The 18,185-nt window shown below is 38.2% G+C and overlaps 2 protein-coding genes across 30 annotated transcripts in view; both read right to left on the bottom strand.

Moving 5' to 3' along the window:
• Positions 1–2,625: 2,625 nt before the first annotated feature.
• MOS (MOS proto-oncogene, serine/threonine kinase) lies at positions 2,626–4,057 on the bottom strand. The gene has a single exon (XM_083748742.1). It carries the CDS (start codon positions 3,699–3,701, stop codon positions 2,676–2,678), a length of 1,026 nt encoding a protein of 341 aa, XP_083604868.1. The 5' UTR covers positions 3,702–4,057; the 3' UTR covers positions 2,626–2,675.
• A 7,356-nt stretch (positions 4,058–11,413) lies between these two features.
• Positions 11,414–18,185, bottom strand: part of PLAG1 (PLAG1 zinc finger) — a 34,919-nt gene continuing 28,147 nt past the window's right edge. For all 29 annotated transcript variants that reach the window (XM_083747882.1, XM_083747886.1, XM_083747890.1 and 26 more), the window contains one exon: positions 11,414–17,866. In XM_083747882.1, coding sequence (XP_083604008.1) covers positions 16,603–17,862 — 1,260 coding nt within the window. In that variant the 5' untranslated portion in view covers positions 17,863–17,866 and the 3' untranslated portion in view covers positions 11,414–16,602. The remainder of the gene's footprint in view (positions 17,867–18,185) is intronic.

Raw genomic sequence — 18,185 nt, 5'->3', positions numbered from 1 at the left:
TGTGGTGATGTTCCGTGTTAAAGAGCAATTTGGAATCTGGATATCACTCAAGGATATACTCAGGATATCACTCAAGAAATCACTCAAGGTATCTCTCAAGTAATTAAGGAACAAAAGAAGAAAAGGCACACTAGCCTGGGAACTTCCTCTCTGCCCAGAACATTGGAGGCTAGACACCACACCCCCTCTACAGTATTTATAGGAACTCAAACATTGAGATCCCGCTCTGTTCCAGTAACAAGAAGCCGAAAGCACCAGCCTGAAGATGACGAGTGAGACCTCGTCGAAACGTCGCCTAGACACCCCAACTTTTACACGGGAAGACACCCGAGGACACCAAAACCTGCATTCCTGTACCCGTGAAAATCTACGTAAGCATATATATATATATATATATGGCATAGTTTTAGATGTCATAACAGAGTGTTGTTCTGTCAGCCAAACAAGAAAGCTAGAGAGTTCTAGGCACGAAGTCAGGAAGCATCAGCAGCTGTTCTGTGTTTTTAAAAATACTCTGCTTATTTTGGATTATTGTTTAAATAGATACAATTGAGAGTGCTATTTTAAACTTCCTTATATCTTAATCAAAACAGACTAACTTGGCAAAACTTGATTATGCTGGAAACAAGATTTTCTTATTGTGAGAACGGGAATTGCATTTGCTCCCAGCTGTGTTCCTAAAACAGCCTATCCTATAAGCTTATGTAACTTAAGCCACAGTCTATTCATATCAACAAATACTGCCATAGTCATAATACAGAAATCAGTATGATTTACCCCCCACAAACAGCAGCATATTGTAGCACAGGGTAAGTCTCTTGGAAGTTTGAATGACTGTGTGAAGCAGTTTGAAATACTTCAGGGGGGAGAAGAGGACATCCCCACCATCATCATAAGCCAAAGTCCATCGTGCATACGTGACCTAAAAGAGCTCTCTGAACTGTGACCAGAGTATTGGGATGGTAGGAAAACTGTTTTCAGAAGTAGCTTTGATTATTATTTTATAATAAACTTCAACTTGCACTTCTTAACATAAAAGAAAATTGAAATTTTGTGTGTCTATGTTATAAAGAAAATGTGGATATGAGAGCAAGGCTTAAATGATAAACACAAACATTTAAGAACAAGGTAGCAGAAGACTTGCAACAACCAAAATGGGAACATTGACATTTGCATGTAAGTAAAATTAAACAAATCATTATCCATAATTCAAAGGTCATCTGAGAGGGTGTTGCAATAAAATAGCAAGGATTTCACCATATCTTTAGATTTAGTTAGAAAACTATCGCAGTCCTCCAGTCTCCTGCTTCATTATCAGTGGGGCATCTGAAAGCAGCCCTCTTTAGGGAAGCTTTTAATGTTTCATGCATTACTGGAATTTAATATTTTGTTGGAAGCCGCCCACAGTGGCTGTGGAAGCCCAGCCAGATGGGCAGGGTATAAATAAATTTATTATTATTATTGTTATTATTTAATATACCACGCTTCACCCAAAGATCAGATGATGGTTTGCAGCCTAATTCACACACCACATATTAAAAGTACATTGTTATGAATATGTATCCAAATCTTTTTGCAGTACCATTGTTAGAAGTTAACTATTTTGTGTTGTTCTTGGTTTCCCCAAGACCGCAATTAAGGTTTTATCATTTTCAGAATGCTTGTAATTCACATAGGGGCACAAAGCATGGAAACAATTCAAGATCATTCTTTTTCCTTTCCAAACAATACTAATCTGGGAGAATAATGCTTGAGTATTCATTCTAGGGTGGCTAGATTCAGGACAAGCTACACCTGCTGAAATTCCGACTTCTACACTACTATTAAAGGTGCAGGGTCCTGTTCTCTATTGTGTCTGGACACACTTTAAAAGCAATCACTAGATAGTTAAACTTAACATACTCTTACATTTATGACCTTTAAATTACTGCTTGTGAACTGCAGTTGTATTTGCCCATCAAGGATCAGTCTGTGTTTTGTCAGCCTTTTGCTATCTAGGTAATGGACAGCTGGATGGTTTATCTGAACTGGAGACAAACTAGCGAGCCAATCTATTATTCATCATTCTTATCAGTTCCCCCCAAAAATGCATGGATATGTTACACATACTGATACCTTTTTTTGTGAGCCTATTTTGACTATTAAAATCATGTCACTGTTTAAAACATATTTAAAACAAGGAAAGAAATTATATAACTTATTTGTAGCTCAATGCACACAGATATATCATTTTCAAAGAGAATAAAATAACAATCACACTGTTACACCCCCCCCCCTTGTGCAATACTAGTTTGATATATGACACTGGGAGTATGACAATTGTTACATTTTTCTTGGTATGCATTCCTATTAGGAAGCTCCATTATCTTCAATGGACCCAATTTCCACCAAAGTGTGCCTAGGATAGCAACCAAGTCTCAGATCTTGGGCATATTTAACCTATGCAGATGCTTAGGACAAAACAATAAACTGAATACAGCTAATAGCAGTCTCTGAGCACCATCAAACCTACTAATAATTTCCTGTAATGAACTTTATTTATAGAAAATTGATCACCAGCAACATATATATTTTTAAACTTCTTTTGCATGCAGAGAAGAATCAGAGCAATAAGATACACAAACTTAGCAACAGATGATCAACAATAAAAATGAAGGGGGACAAGACAAGGTCTTTTATACTATTAGAGACAGGGACTGAAGATTGTGAAGGAGAAGTTCTGCACTAGGACGCTCTGCTACATCAGCTCTCCAACAGCTTCCAATTATATTTTCAAGCCTTTGGCCAGTGGTTGATTCTCTAAACACAGCTGCAGTCAGAGAAGGGCGCAGGTTACAAGCTACAACAGAGTAGAGTACATACTGGCGCTCACCCGAATAAGGCTCTTGCTGTGTAACCATTTGCCAGAGGGTGATGGCAAAAGAGTAGATGTCTGCCTTGGGGTTGACTTGCTCACCTTTAAGGAGTTCAGGAGCACGGTGGGTGTATGTTCCCCCTTGTTGACAAAGTTGCAGGTCGGATGCAGCATTCTGTAGCTTTTGGGAACATCCAAAGTCTCCAATCTTGCAAACATTGTGTTCAGTGATGAATATGTTGGCAGGTTTCAAATCCAGATGCACAATCAAATGTGAATGGAGAAACACTAAGCCTGCCATAATGTCACAGGAGTAGCCTAGACACTGAGCTATACTCAGCTGATCATCTTTCTTTTTAGCTGTTATACAGCCAGTCCCATAGATAACATGGTCCAGAGTCCTATTTCCTACATACTCCATTATTATGGTGCCCAAACTATCCTGATTGCCAGGGGCACATGTGCTAGCAGCTACTATACGCACCACATTTTTGTGATCAAGGCGTGCTGCATTTAGTTCTGCCCAGAAGCTCTGCCGTGATGCCAAACGGTTCTTACTGCATTTTTTTACCTGCTTTACAGCCACTGTAGCTCCATGGTACGTAGCCTTGTAGACAGAACCAAAGCCACCAGAGCCTAGGGGGTGCAGCAGGCACAACTGATCCCAGTCTATAGAACACCAAGCTACACGAGAAGGTAGCCGACGAGCCCTAGGCAACGGACCTTCCCCCAAAAAGAGCTTTTCACGTTTGGCAGGAAACACCAAGGGACTACTACAGGGTCGTGTTTCCACAGATGGAGAAAATTCCAGATGGAGAAGACGACTATGTGGAAGAGGGGATGGCATAATTATTTCAAAAGAAGGTTAGGCAACACAGTTTCTTCCAAGAGAAAGGATTAAGTAGGTTTTCTTGACTTTGTTCTCCTTTTGCCTCCAAGTTCATGTTTCCTTCTCATAAATAGCTGCATTTAATCTCACATGACAAACTCCAATCAGCTTCAGATGATTCCAATTTTAATAATTACTCTAGTAACTTTAGCCTGTAAAGGGAATTGATATTGCAGTCCTAATCCTAAACATACTTACAGCACAATGCTAAACATCCTAAACATGTTTACTTAGCAGTAAGTCTCACTGAGTTCAGTACAAATTATTCCTACTAAGTGATTTTAGTGACAAGCCTTCCATTCATGGAAATCATGAAAGGCTTATTCCTAAGTACACTTGCTAGAAATATTTAATTTGGATCTTATGTTAGGTTCTTATGCTGTTCTGGTCCTGTGTATTGCATTTGAAGGCTGTAGCTAAATAGAACGACTTCTAGTGGAGTTTAACAACTGAATGACAGGTAGAAATTCAATAGGCTGTACTGTACTCTTGATGCTAGGAAGAGTCATAACTTAAATTTCTGCCCGTTGTTCAGCACATTAAAGACAGAAGGGCTTTCTCAGAGAAAAGTTGCAACCTTGCAAAGCTATATGGCTCTGAGCATAAAAACCTAAGAGCCTGCTAAATCAGCTAATGGCCCATCTAATCTAGCATCCTGTTCTTGCAGTGGCCAGCCAGATGCTTGCAAGCCAGAAATGAGTGCAACAGCACTCTGCTCACCTGTGGTTTCCAGCAACTGGTATCCAGTAGCAATCAAGGTTGATTCAGTCCCAAAATTGTGCCTGAAACCAGATTGAGGTGGATCTAAATAATCTGCATCCCCCAGGAACTTCTGCAACTGCTCAGCCATTACTTTCTCTACCACCTTGTCCCCAAAAGGGATACAGTGGTCCCTCGGGTTAAGTACTTAATTCGTTCTGGAGGTCCGTTCTTAACCTGAAACTGTTCTTAACCTTTAGCACCACTTTAGCTAATGGGGCATCCTGCTGCTGCCGCACCGACGGAGCACGATTTCTTTTCTCATCCTGAAGCAAAGTTCTTAACCCGAGGTACTATTTCTGGGTTAGCGGAGTCTGTTAACCTGAAGCATATGTAACCTGAAGCGTCTGTAACCCGAGGTACCACTGTAATTGCAACTGGGTGGTTGTTATTATAAATTATAGGAACCGGAATGGGCTTCTTCAGGAGTGAACACACTGCCACTTGTTTAAGTGAAGCAGGCATCATTCCATCACATAAAGATGCACTCACCACAGCCTGGTTGTGCATGGTTCATGAGAGCAAGAAGCACATCTTTGTAAGAGTCTTGTCCAAATCATTGGGCCATGTAAATTGAAACTGATCCCACAGAGCATGGGAAGGCATTACATGACACCTCAGGTGGAACTGCAATGACGGTGACACCCAAGGCACTATGGAGCTGAGTTACTTTATCCTCAAAGTGCTGTGAAAACTGATCACAGCATGCTGCTGAGGGCTCCAGAGGTCCGTCTACCACTTCTGGTAATGAGCAGCCTTTGGACTACCCAAAAACAACTCTGTCAGACAGCTCTTTGAGGATGCAATAGAGGCGGCAAAGTAATTCTCTTTTGTCACCTTCACTGCTGCTTGACAGGTAGCATTCTGTGACGTAATAAGCATTCAGTCAGCTCTGGAGTGAGTTTTCCACCACCTGTGCTCTAGTTGTCTCCCATTGTGGGTCTTCAGCATGAAGATGGGTCTTTGGCATGATCCAGTAGGGCTGATCTTATGTTTGTAAGTGTATTCAGGATTAGATTAAGTCATTTGCCCTAGAAAGAGGCCTCTTAAATTAGCTTTTAAACTTGCCATAGTATTACTATGAACTTGTTAAGATTCATTCCTACAAGGAGCCCTCATTTTTCAACACCCCCACCCCGTCTTAAAAAAAATTATTTTCCTTAAGCTGTTTCACTGAAAGTATTTCCCTGCTTTTCAGCAATTGCTTGCAATTATATCAGAATGAGAGGTTATGGAATGCCACATAGAATTCATTATCAATCAGAAATTTTACCTTGCTATCACACTGCAGCCAAGGAAGTGCATTCATATTGGGCTCTTTCACAAAGTGATGCTCCATTGCAGATTTCACCACACCATGAGCAACAAATATAATTGTGGGATCATGACACAATTTAGGTGTCATTTTGTGATTTTCTAGATCAGCTGCTACAAAGCTGGGTATATTCAAAATGTTCACTTGGGACTTTCAGATGAGCATGAGCACAAGTTAAACTTGTGTGTGAGATGACACAGGCATAAGTAAATGCCTGGTCTCTATAGATGAATATAAGTTTCAGTTTCTGATGTACTTTTGAAATGACAAGAGATTGTGTGTACTGTACTTTTCAAATTGCTTTCAACTTTGCCAAGTAACAATTTGTTTTGCTTTATTTTTTCTTAATCACACGAGGCTTCTCTAAGGCCAAAGCATAATTAGAGCTAGAGAAATGTGTGGCAAAAATTAAGTCAAAAAATTGCAGCATTTTAAAGACAATATGCAATTTTTGTCTCCCAGAGTGTTGCACAGCATTCAGTTGTTCTGTTACCAGAGCTGACCTGTGTAGTAACTAAGCGTGTGAGCTGTGAAGTCTTTAGGTCATTCTCACTTCTGCAATATGTGGTCTTGGTGAGTCACATTTCCTCAGTGTCACACTTCTTCCCTTACACCTGTCATTATAGGATAACAGGGCTGACCTATCTTACAGGGTTCTTGTAAGGATGCTGCAGTCCTGTGCGCACTTAGTTGTGAGTTCCTCTGAAATAAGCGGAGTAAACAAAAATCTAACCCGGCTGTGGGATAATGCACCTGAATCTCTTCACCCACTATATATACATATGGTAAGCAAAATGCATGCAATATTAGAAATGTACACATAAATTAGTATTTTGCTGCTTCAAAACCTGCCTTGTTGAATTGTATAAAAGAGGCTGCCTTACCTGGGAATGACACCACACACCTGATCAGGTCCTTTTGCTGTGCGTTGCCCCATCCTTCTCTGCCAATCTTTCTCTATGGGCATATGAAATTAAGGCTAATGGGCTTAATACTGAAAGTACTGGGGTTTGGGTGCCACACTATGCTGCTGAAACCCACCTCTCCCCTTGCCAGCTAATGTCAAGAAGGCAGTGAAGGTTCCAATTTATGTCTAGGTACAACGATTGATTAGATATGGCAATACAGAGGTGTTATTAGGCATTAGGAAAGCTAATCTGGGATGAGATGTACACTGGATAGAACTGTACTCTCTTTGAGACATCCTTTTGCCAGTTCGAAGGTACCCAGGATAAAGTGAAATTGGCTACTATCATGTATGGTTGAGTTTATCAAGAAATTCTCAAGCCAAACTCACCTCTTTTTATTTTTTGAGAGTTACTAGTTGCCCAGATCATGGCAATGCCATAGACCAGGATTAGCCAATTTGTAGCCCTCCAGAAGTTCTTGGACTAAAATTCCAATAACATTTGCCAGTAGTTGACAAAGTTATGATTTCCTCATTGACAAGCTGGTAAAATATGGACTGGACACAACTACTGTTGGGTGGATCTGCAGCTGGTTGAAAAACTGACCGCCCCTTAAATTTTTTTAATATTCTGTAGCAGTCTGGAGTTCCACAGGGCTTTCTTAGGCTCTGTGCTATTCAGTATTTTTTATAAAGACATATAAAAGACTTTAAAGGTGTCGAGGAGATGCTTTTAAAATTTGTAGACGACACAAAGCTGGGAGGGGTGGCCAACACCATAAAAGCCAGAATCAATATTTAATAATACATTGACAGGTAGGAACATTGTGCCAAAACCAGCAAGATGAAATTCAACAGAAAGAAAAGCCCTGCATTTAAAGCATCAAGAATTTATGACACAAATATAAGATGGGGGCTTTAAAAATATGTGTGTCTTCACCTTAAGTTTTCAATATTACTTTAAAAACTCTGAATGCTTTTTTTGAGTGCTGTATTTGAGGATTGCCTCTTACCATGTGAACATGCCTGTCCAGTACGTTCATAATCTGAGGCCTTGCAACACACCCTGTTACCTTCAGAGGTTTGGCTGGGTGGGTTGCAGCAGAGGGTCTTTATCGTTAAGTCATGGAGGTGGCAGAACTCCCTTTCTGAAGAGGTTTGGTTGGTCTCTTGTGGTTTTTTAGGCAGGCTGAAAAAAAATTCTTCCAATGTATATTGATAGCTTTTTAAAAATGCTATTTTTGATGTATTTGTAAATATATATTATAGCCAGGGGCACTTTTTATGGATAAAAGGAGAAATATAAATATACACACAGTGCTGGTGTTAACCTTTAAATGGCTTGTGGTCAGGTTCCGAAAAGCCAATCTCCTCACATATGTATCTGCCCTGACCCTGAGATTATTTTCTGAGGCTGAGGCCCTCCTCTGTGTACTCCCCTCCCCATATAAGGCAAAATGAGTGGCTAGTAAGCAGCAGATACTTTTGAAGGGATACCTCAGTTGGGGAATGTTCTCCCCAGAAAGACTCACCAGACCCTTTCAGTGCCAGGTTTTATTTTCCAGGCTTTCCAGTTAAAACAAGCATGTGCTCTTTGTTTCTGGTGCTTTTATACTTATATATGCTTTTTCTGTGCACCAGAGAACTTATTTAATGGGTAGTATTAAAATGTTGTTCATAATATATAAATGTATATAATGAGACTGGATATTTGCTTCCTGAGTCTTCTGAGATTTTGCTGTCATAGTCAAAAGTTAGCTAGGAGAAATTATATAGTTACATTTAATTTCACTTATTAGTGGCAGAAAATGTGTTAGAAAGTAGCTATGAGTTCAGATGTCAAAGATGGCTAATAAAGAATTGGGACTTCAGTTATAGGAATGGATAAAATTGTTAGGAAGTAACACTTTATACAAAAAGTGACATTAACTAATTTGGACTTATTATAATAAGCTTAAGTTATTGAAAATAATGTGGCCTATACAGATAATATGTAGCATGCTGAAAGCATTGTTAGTTAAAAAATGGTATTGAGCAAGTCAATGTAAGACTTCTTATTGCGTGCTTAGTAATGTTAACAAAAAAGACTGATACAATGTATCTACACAAGGGGGCAACCTTGTATTTTGTCTGGCTTGAATTTTTGATGAAACCGATTGATGAAATCAACAATTTAAAACTGTACAATTCCTCAGTATTTTAGTACTCCTTTCATCAGACATGAAAAAAATAATGTATAAATTTGTATTGTAGGAATGATAGAATACAACCCCACCCCATCTCAATATGATTACATCCAAGCATTGGATAGCTCTGAGGTTTTATTCAGAAATATTTTAAATGGACTGCTCTGTAGAACAGGTGATGTGAGAACCACCAAAACAAAAGCAAAAGAGAACAAAGTTTATAAGTACTATATTAAACACTTGCTATGGTGAAATACAATATAGTTTAATCTGTCTATTAAAACATGTCTTCAAGTCATTTGCAAACAGCAAAAGGGCTTTGAAACTGTTGCAGGTTCCCAAACATCTGACCACTAGCAGCTTGCTGAGCATTTCAAAACCCCTTGCAAGGGATTTTGATTGGTGAGCAGTGGTACCCACCTACCAATCATCTGGTGCCATGTGATTAACAGGTGGGCAGCCACACTCACCTTTCCAGTCTGACCTGCGAAACTGATCTTTTAAGGATTGTTATATCCATTTGTCAACATAAATTGCCATATACCATGTCAGATCATTGGTCCATCTGGCTCAGTATTTTCTATACTCACTGGCTCTCTTTCACTCCATCCGAAGATACCAGGACTGAATATGGGACCTTCTGCATACAGAGTATGTGTTGTACTACTAAGCTCTGATCTTCTCCGTATCTTCAGCATGTAGTTTTTGCAGACATTAACAGATCTGAGCAAATGGTTTTCAGGCTGTGTCCTAGGGAACTGTGTCTTAAAATGAGATGATCAGTAGCTGAAGGGCAGCTAGTCTACCACTACTTCTCTTCCTGTATAATGGATGGTTATATGGGTGTAGAAAGTAAGTTACACAGCAAGCCTCAGCAGACCTGACTTAGTACCACATCATGTACAGAGTGGGTGTTCTGCCATAATCTTTGCAAAGTCAATATGATTTCAATTCAAAAAGTCCATGCTTTCTATAGGGAGTTAAAATGCTACAAGCCAACATGAACAGTATCTGTGATAGTTGGAGAAATGCAGTACCGCAAATAGTGGCTACTGGTGTTTCTGCTAGGAGGCAGTGGCATATTTATTCCAGTGGCAAGGAAAGAAAGTTGAGAAATGGTACCAAGCATTACAGGGTACTTTGTAATGAACTTTGCTGGGTTTCCTCATTCAGCATACCAAATGAATAATATAATAATAATTTATTATTTGTACCCCGCCCATCTGGCTGGGCTTCCCCAGCCACTCTGGGCGGCTTCCATAGAAACCAAAAATACACTAAAATATCACACATTAAAAACTTCCCTGAACAGGGCTGCCTTAAGATGTCTTCTGAAATCAGGTAGTTATTTATCGCTTTGACATCTGCTGGAAGGGCGTTCCACAGGGCAGGCGCCACTACTGAGAAGGCCCTCTGCCTGGTTCCCTGTAGCTTTGCTTCTCGCAATGAGGGAACCGCCAGAAGGCCCTCGGCACTGGACCTCAGCGTCCGGGCAGAATGATGGGGGTGGAGACGCTCTTTCAGGTATACTGGGCCGAGGCCGTTTAGGGCTTTAAAGGTCAGCACCAACACTTTGAATTGTGCTCGGAAACGTACTGGGAGCCAATGTAGGTCTTTCAAGACCGGTGTTATGTTATCTCGGCGGCCGCCCCCAGTCACCAGTCTAGCTGCCGCATTCTGGATTAGTTGTAGTTTCTGAGTCACCTTGAAAGGTAGCCCCACGTAGAACCCATTGCAGATGGATGTTGCTATTAGCAAAAAGAAGGCAGACAGGCCTAAATGTTAACTGTTGTCCCATGCTTACTAACTGCAAGAGTAGGTACCTGTAAGCACTATATAGAAAACCTGTGTTTAGGAAGCATTTCTGGCAATGCACTCAGGAAAGAGAGGAAGGCAGCTGTGACTTTGTCACCCAAGGAAACCTATGAGCTACATCACTGTTATGGCTTTGAAGATTACTATGCACAGCATAGTTCCATTGCTATAAAATGATTCATAATCTATATTTAAAAGGGTAATGTTTTGTAGCATAATTATAATGCTGTAAAGTATGGGTGACTAATTTGCAACCCTCCAGATTTTTTGGACGGAATTCTCATCAGCCTCAGTCATCAAGGCCAATGGTCAGGTATTATGGAAGTTGTAATATAACAACATCTGAGAGGGCCACAGTTTAGTTACACATACTATAAAGAATTACTTAAAGCAACAGTAATTTTAACCAATGATATGATGAATTAAAAAATGGTGAAAATGGTTCAGATAAACCTGTCAGCTCCAGACACAAAATCTTGATACTGCCTAAATTTGGAATGATGTCACTACTTTGCCAGAGACATTTTTGAGACTTGTAATATAACCAAATTTTGAACTGAGGGTACCCATAATCTTCTATTAGCTGTCAATTTACTATCTGCAAATAAGAAAGGTTGTTGGAATATGTTGTTCACAGCCTTTTGCATAATCACACACACACGCACCATCATACTTAATTCCAGGCATATTTTGTACATAACTAAAACCATTCTGTTTTATTGATATTTTGTGGAGTTCACATATTTTTGTACAGCAAACATAACACTGTAGGCCACAAGAAGCTGCAGCACTATTGTTTAATAGCAGCAAGTTATATTTTTATCAGGGTATGTGGACAATAAATAGTCTGTTTCTTTGGATATGAATGTCTAAAATGAATTTCTGCTGCAGCTTCATAATGTGATAGCTATTTTACAGAGCTTATACACAAAAATATATATGCAATCTTTTGTCTATATTTTATACAAATACAACAGTAGTTTGTGAATACATTTTAAAGTACATATACATGATAAGCAACTCAATTTCCCATATCACAGGATAGTAATTTTAAATGAAATACACAAATTCAGTCTGGAATGCATTTTTCTATTTTGACTCAAAATCTGTATCATTAAACATTTTAGCACACAAGTCCAAACATTTCTCACTATCTAAAAATATAAGTTTCAGCAATCCAAGTCAGATTCAGGTGTCATTCTTTTTATATTTCCCCCCAGTTTGTTAATATTCAAAGGGCTCTTAAAAACAAGTATGTTCTTCACTTCACACCATATCAAAAGCCCCCCATTTCATCTATCATCTTCTAGTTTTGAGAATAAGTTCATTTGGGTACAAATTTACATGTCCAAGTTTCTCCTTTTGCAAGTGCATATGAATACATGGTGGTGTACAAAATTCATTAATGACAAATTAAGTCACAGTATAAAAATATATCATACATCTATAAATCTAGTATAGGCCTTTCTCTATGGATAAAAATACATCAGTCTGAATGAGACAGGGAGGTCTGTAGCACCATGAGAGGAGTTGTATCCCAAGTTATATTAGCAGCATGATCCACTATAATATATTTGCATGAGTGTTTCTGAGAAAATAAACATTCATTCTGGTTCAACTGTACCACTGAAGCTTAGACTGAAAAGTGTTTGCATGCAGTTAGCAATAGTCCTGTGTCAATTTTAGGGTTAAATACTTACAAAAAAAACAAACCATGGCCTTCCAGCACATGACCACCCCTTTAAGAGTTAGGGGACTATAAACACTCTTTTTTTATTACTGTGACATCACTTTAAATTGTCTTCCTCTATAGTATCAAATAAGTGGCTGTTTTCATTGTAATATGACAGAATGCAGATAGGCAGCTGAACCTACATGGCATACTTCATAGCAAACAATGTATAGACTTTATTACTAAGAGGCACGTTATTTTAAGCTGCTAAACCAGTGTATGAGACAAATAATTAAGAGCTTAAGTCTTCTCTTTATACTAAAAGGCACAGGATCAACCCTATGTTGAATTCCAGCAGCAGCATAGCTATGGTAGGACATATCTTTCCAATACTGCATCTTAAATGTTCTGAAGGTTACAATCCTACACGCACTTACTTGGAAGTAAATTCCATTGAATTCAGTGGGTCTTCCGAGTAAAATACACATAGGATTGAGCTATGTGCTCCTGTGCCTGATTTCACACATGTAATTCCCACTGAAATGTATGGGACTTACTTAGCATTAGTGGGCACATGACTGCAACCTCTAAGATTTCAGAGTATACACTTAACTATTGTTGACTATTCAATTTTTGGACTGGTATGAAATGGCAGTAGAAGACTGCAGTAGAAACATGTAAACCTAGGAATCCACTGTAAAACCCTTTAAAAAGACACACTGGTTTTGTGCAATATAGCAAATTGATACAAAAACATTTTTAAGATGTACCTGTTAAAAGTTACAATGTTTACCATTCTGTACCCAAAGCATTATACCAAAAGGCCCACGTATGTCATCTAATGGCACTTGAAAAATTATAATAAAAGTTTTTTTTAATAATAGAAAGCATAACCTGTAAGAAATTCTCTTTTATAAGATTTAGGTTTTCTTTTTGAAAGTGCTATATCTTGTATTATGTGTAACACAGAAGTTGATCGAGCTTTAGTTAAAAAACAACAACAAAAACAGCCTACAATACATAGAGCTCACTAGGCAAAAATCCTGAAAATATGTACTCTTAACATTCATTATTAGCTTAATAAAGCAATCAGGTCTGGCTCATGTTTTTAGTCAGTATATGGTTTTTGAAAACCTCTACTGCCAAATGAATAAATCACTCTATTCCACAATTCACTACTAATAAACACAAGCAAATTATATATATAATATTTTTTTTAAATCCATAGCAGAAGTTTAGAAGTTGCACAAAGTGTGGTGCATGATCAGCCAGCACACACCACACTCCACTCTTAAGAATTAACCTGGTAACTACAAAATAGGCTTTAACATTGACAGTTTTAAGTTGCCAATAATGACTTTGCCTAAATGATAGTCATAAAGCACTAATGCGTAAATATTGCCTACGCTGTCATTCTGCTTCCATATACTCCCACACCTTACTTCAGTGACAGAAACACAAGGTGTAGCCATCTGCTGAAGTACTAACTGAATGAGGTTCAATATCTTGTCAGAGGTCCCTACTACTATAATTTGAAGTGCACCTGTGTCTCTAATTAAAACCATCTTACAACCTGAGGGAACTGCCGTAACAACATGGAGCCTTCATATGTATTAAGGAGTACTGGAAAAACTAGTTTTTTGTTTTTTTAAAAAAAACCGAGTTAACCAGCAACTAACACTGAAAACAGATAATATTGTCGTGACATGCTTTGTACATACCATCCCTGTCAAACACCATAAGCAATGTAGTGGTAAGCCTCTATTAGAAAATAAAAGGTTAAAACTAGTTCAACTCACTTCTGAAATGGGTGAACAGCTTTTTCAAATAGTCACCTGCTGGTGTTTCCCCAGTAACACACAAAACTACTGAGTGTGTGAAAAAAATGGGACAGAGAAGGCCAGTCCCTCAGGTACCGATTCTGAAAGGTGTTGAATTCCTTCAACATCTACCAAAACAGCATGGAAGGAGGTATACTTTTCTCATAGGACATGACTCCTTTCAAGAGATAGTATATCCATCTTTTCTACTACTACTACTACTAATCATAATCACAATTAAACAATTTTCTATTTGCTTTGTCATTTGGACATAAAGTAAGTTTGTAATATTTCCAATTTTCTTCTGATGTGTTCCTCTCCCTTCCCTTAAAATGATGGTGCTAAAAGGCTGGAAAGCAATATTGAACAAGTCATTCCACTAAAGCTGTATTTAAGCAACCTGTTTCATAGAAACTAAAGGAAGCAATCATGCAGCAGAGCTAATGTCTACTTTGAGAAAGTCTTCTCCCAGCATATTGGAGCAGCTTGCAGAATTTTGAAACTGTATTTTCCTTATTAATACACCCCTTTTTAATGCCTTTGGAACATAAACATTTATAAAAAGTTACCATTCAGTAATAAAATTTAAATACATCAGTATAAAATAGTAAAATCACACCTGCATATTGTTCCTACGATAAAAAAGTAGGAACTAATGATACAAATATTGGGAGCCAAAGCTCCTTAATGGGAGCAACTTTTGTTTCTGTGAAGTATATTAAGGTCAACCACTTAAAACCTTGTATTCATTTACACAAATGATTGGAGATAATTATGTCAAGGAATAGAATGTTACCAAGTTACAGCAAAACTACATTTTGCATTTATATATCACAGTTTTTCCCTCTTTTGGTTATTGGGGTAGGGAATATAAGAGGGCATTTTGAAAAGCAACAGCACTTTGACATACAGCATGAGTAGCCATTTTGTTGTTAGTTTTCCCAAACACCCTTTTATATTAGGTAAAAGTGGCATAAGCAATATGCTTTTACTTCACTCCTAAGAGTCCTGTTATTAATTATTGGCAGTGAGAAAAATCACTAGCCAAATACCCAGGCGTGGTAAGTGTGATTACCATCTGCGTTGTTACTTAGGGTGACATTACACACCATGAAATATAACTCAGGAGATCTGCTCCAATGATCATATGGAAAAATGTATTTGCCAGTTTACATTCATTATTTGACTGCAAACTAAACATCAAATTGACATCATATAAAAAACTTTCTCTCTCAACTTCACCCCATCTTTCTGATGAGACTGGTAAAAAAGATTATGGAAAAGGTAACGTTAAAATGGATTTTATTTGAAGCTTTCTGCTTAGTTACTGAAGGAATTAGTCAGCAGAACTGGAAGAAGGCACTTGTTAGCAATTCCTCGTTCCAGTGCAGCTTCCCTGCCCCACAATGGTTGCTGTAAATCTGGTCCGGAGGGTCTGGCACAGATGGTGGGGGGTGCAGGGGAGTTCAGGGAAACTGAAGGGGAGAGAAGAGAAACTGCCACCGATGCTTCCTTCCTCCACTCTGCTGATGGATTTCTTTCATCAGTGAGTGAGCAGAAAGCATTGGATACTTAGGATACTCATTGGATACCCAGTGAGCAGTATTCAACCATGTTTGACTCAGAATAGTCCTATTGAAATTAATAGACCTAACTTAATCATGTTCTATAATTTCAAAGAGTCTACTCTGAGTAAAAACTTAGTTGAATACGATCCAATATTTTTATTTGAAGGTCAGCTCTTACATTTTGTCTCTTTTAAAACTACCCAATCAGGTATACTTTTCTTACCAAATTATAATACTTTGTAATTGCACTTAAGTGAGAGGTTTCTTCCTCTCTATTATTGTGAAGTTATTTAAGCGTAAGTGGTAGGTCCTTCAGACCTTTGAAGAAGACTACACATAAAAACTTTCTCATACAAGAGTAACACATTTCCTTATTTATAAATCATGATTTTTAGTTCATGAACAAGGCAAAAATATTCTGAATTTTTCACAGACATCTGTATTAACAGTAATGTTTTGTTCCTAGTCTTGAAAGTATCAAAATAGCCACAATTCCATTGACAAAGTGAATTATCAGATCTTAATGAAATTTTAAACAAGGGATACATAACTTTTAGTGGGAATGGTTTCCTTTTCCTTTTTTAAGTGTGGGTCTATTGGCAGTGAGAATACAGAGACTTAAAAAAACCAACACAGAGTAAACAACTGTGAATGAACACATTCAAAATATTTTAAAAGTTAATTTGAATTTCATACTGGCTTAATGAGATTGGTACTGTACAAAAGTAGATTTACAAATGACATAGTAGGCACTACATTAATAAAAGTAATCTAAGGCATTTCTACAAATAAACCTGTCACAAGGCAATTTTTCACCCTATTGGAAAGCTTGATGAAAACGTGGTAAGGTTGTGGTTGTGTTTAAACTGCTCGTGAAAGCTGCTGATAATGAATGCAAAGACCCAAGACCTATACCATTACCAGGGTCATGTGGATCTTGTGCCTGTGGAGGAAGCTGCGACATAGATGAATGTGCTTCCTCTTGCGTGTAACTCATTCCAAGATTTCCTACAGAAACAGAAGGATTAAAAGGAGGTCCATTTACAGGTATAAAATTGAATAACTGAGAGAAGTCCAGTGATGGGGTGCTTAGAGGTTCACTAATAGAAACTGAACTTTTCGAAAGGGAAACATCCCCAGATCCATCATCTAGTGGCCCTACTTGAGGATCCAACCCTAATTTAGATGAAGATGCTTGAGAATCTTGGGATGAAGAAGGCATACCACTTTGCAGTTCCATTAAGTAACTTTCAATTTCCCCTTTCAATGGCTGCTCTTTATCAGTCATAGAAACTGTATATGAGGTAGAACTGAGTGGATATTTTAGAGAGAGCTGGTGAGAAGGATGGACAGATTCCATATCTATTGGACAAGGCATTCCTAAAGGTAATGATGTGGCAACCATTTGGTGTGCAGATGTTGAGCTCTGCATGGACTGAATCTGAGTATTGTAGAGATTTAATTGCAAAGTGTTTGTAAATGGCTTTGATGTCAGTTCACTGGAAGATAAAGACATCACTGGAAGTAACTCGTCCTTTATAGGCACAGAAACATTGCAAGGAAATGGGTCTAGTAGATCCATTGGCTCCGTTTTGACCTTCAGAAGTTCTTGGTTGTGACTTTTCTTCATATGCCGTGTTAGGTGATCCTTCCGGCCAAATCTCTGTGCGCAATACTGACAGAGGAAGTCCTTTCTTCCAGTGTGCACTACCATGTGTCTTCGGACATCCTTTCGGGTGTAAAACCGACGATCACAATGTTCACACTGGTGCTTTTTCTCCTTCACTCCACCTGATGATTTGCCTGCATGAGTTTTTAGGTGCTCCAGCAACACCCCTGTGCTTTCAAATGTCTGCAAACATACTTTACAGGTGAGGTCACCACTTGTTGCAGCATGCAAAGCCAGGTGACGCTTAAACCCAAGCTTCGTGTTGTAGTTCTTTCCACATTCTTCACACTTAAAGGCCTCTTTATTGGGATTATGTGTATGTAGGTGATTCTTTAGGTGATCTTTTCGATGAAACATTTTCTCACAATAATTACACTTGTGGGTTTTCTCAGGAGAATGAGTAGCCATATGCCTTGAAACACAGATATATTCTGTAAGTAATTATTTTGATCAAAAAGTACACGTGTTCATTTAATGGCAGCTAAATACTAAACTATTTTTTTCAAACAAATATTTTGCAGAAGACATATCACTATAGACATTAGATGTCATACTTAAATATACCAAATCACACATTACAAGCAATTTCATTTCAATTGACATTTTAGTTTGATGTTTAAGTTATTTTAATAATATATTTCATTATATATGATTATTTCAATTATGCTCATAGCAAAAACGCTCAATTCATACACTTCTTTGCAACATGTTTATACAACTGAAAAAAGCTT

This window comes from Podarcis gaigeae (genome assembly GCF_964106915.1).
Source record: "Podarcis gaigeae genome assembly, chromosome: 7".
In the NCBI taxonomy this organism is placed as follows: Eukaryota; Metazoa; Chordata; class Lepidosauria; order Squamata; family Lacertidae; genus Podarcis; species Podarcis gaigeae.
Note: the sequence above shows the minus strand (reverse complement) of the source record. Positions and strands in the feature narration are given on the sequence as shown.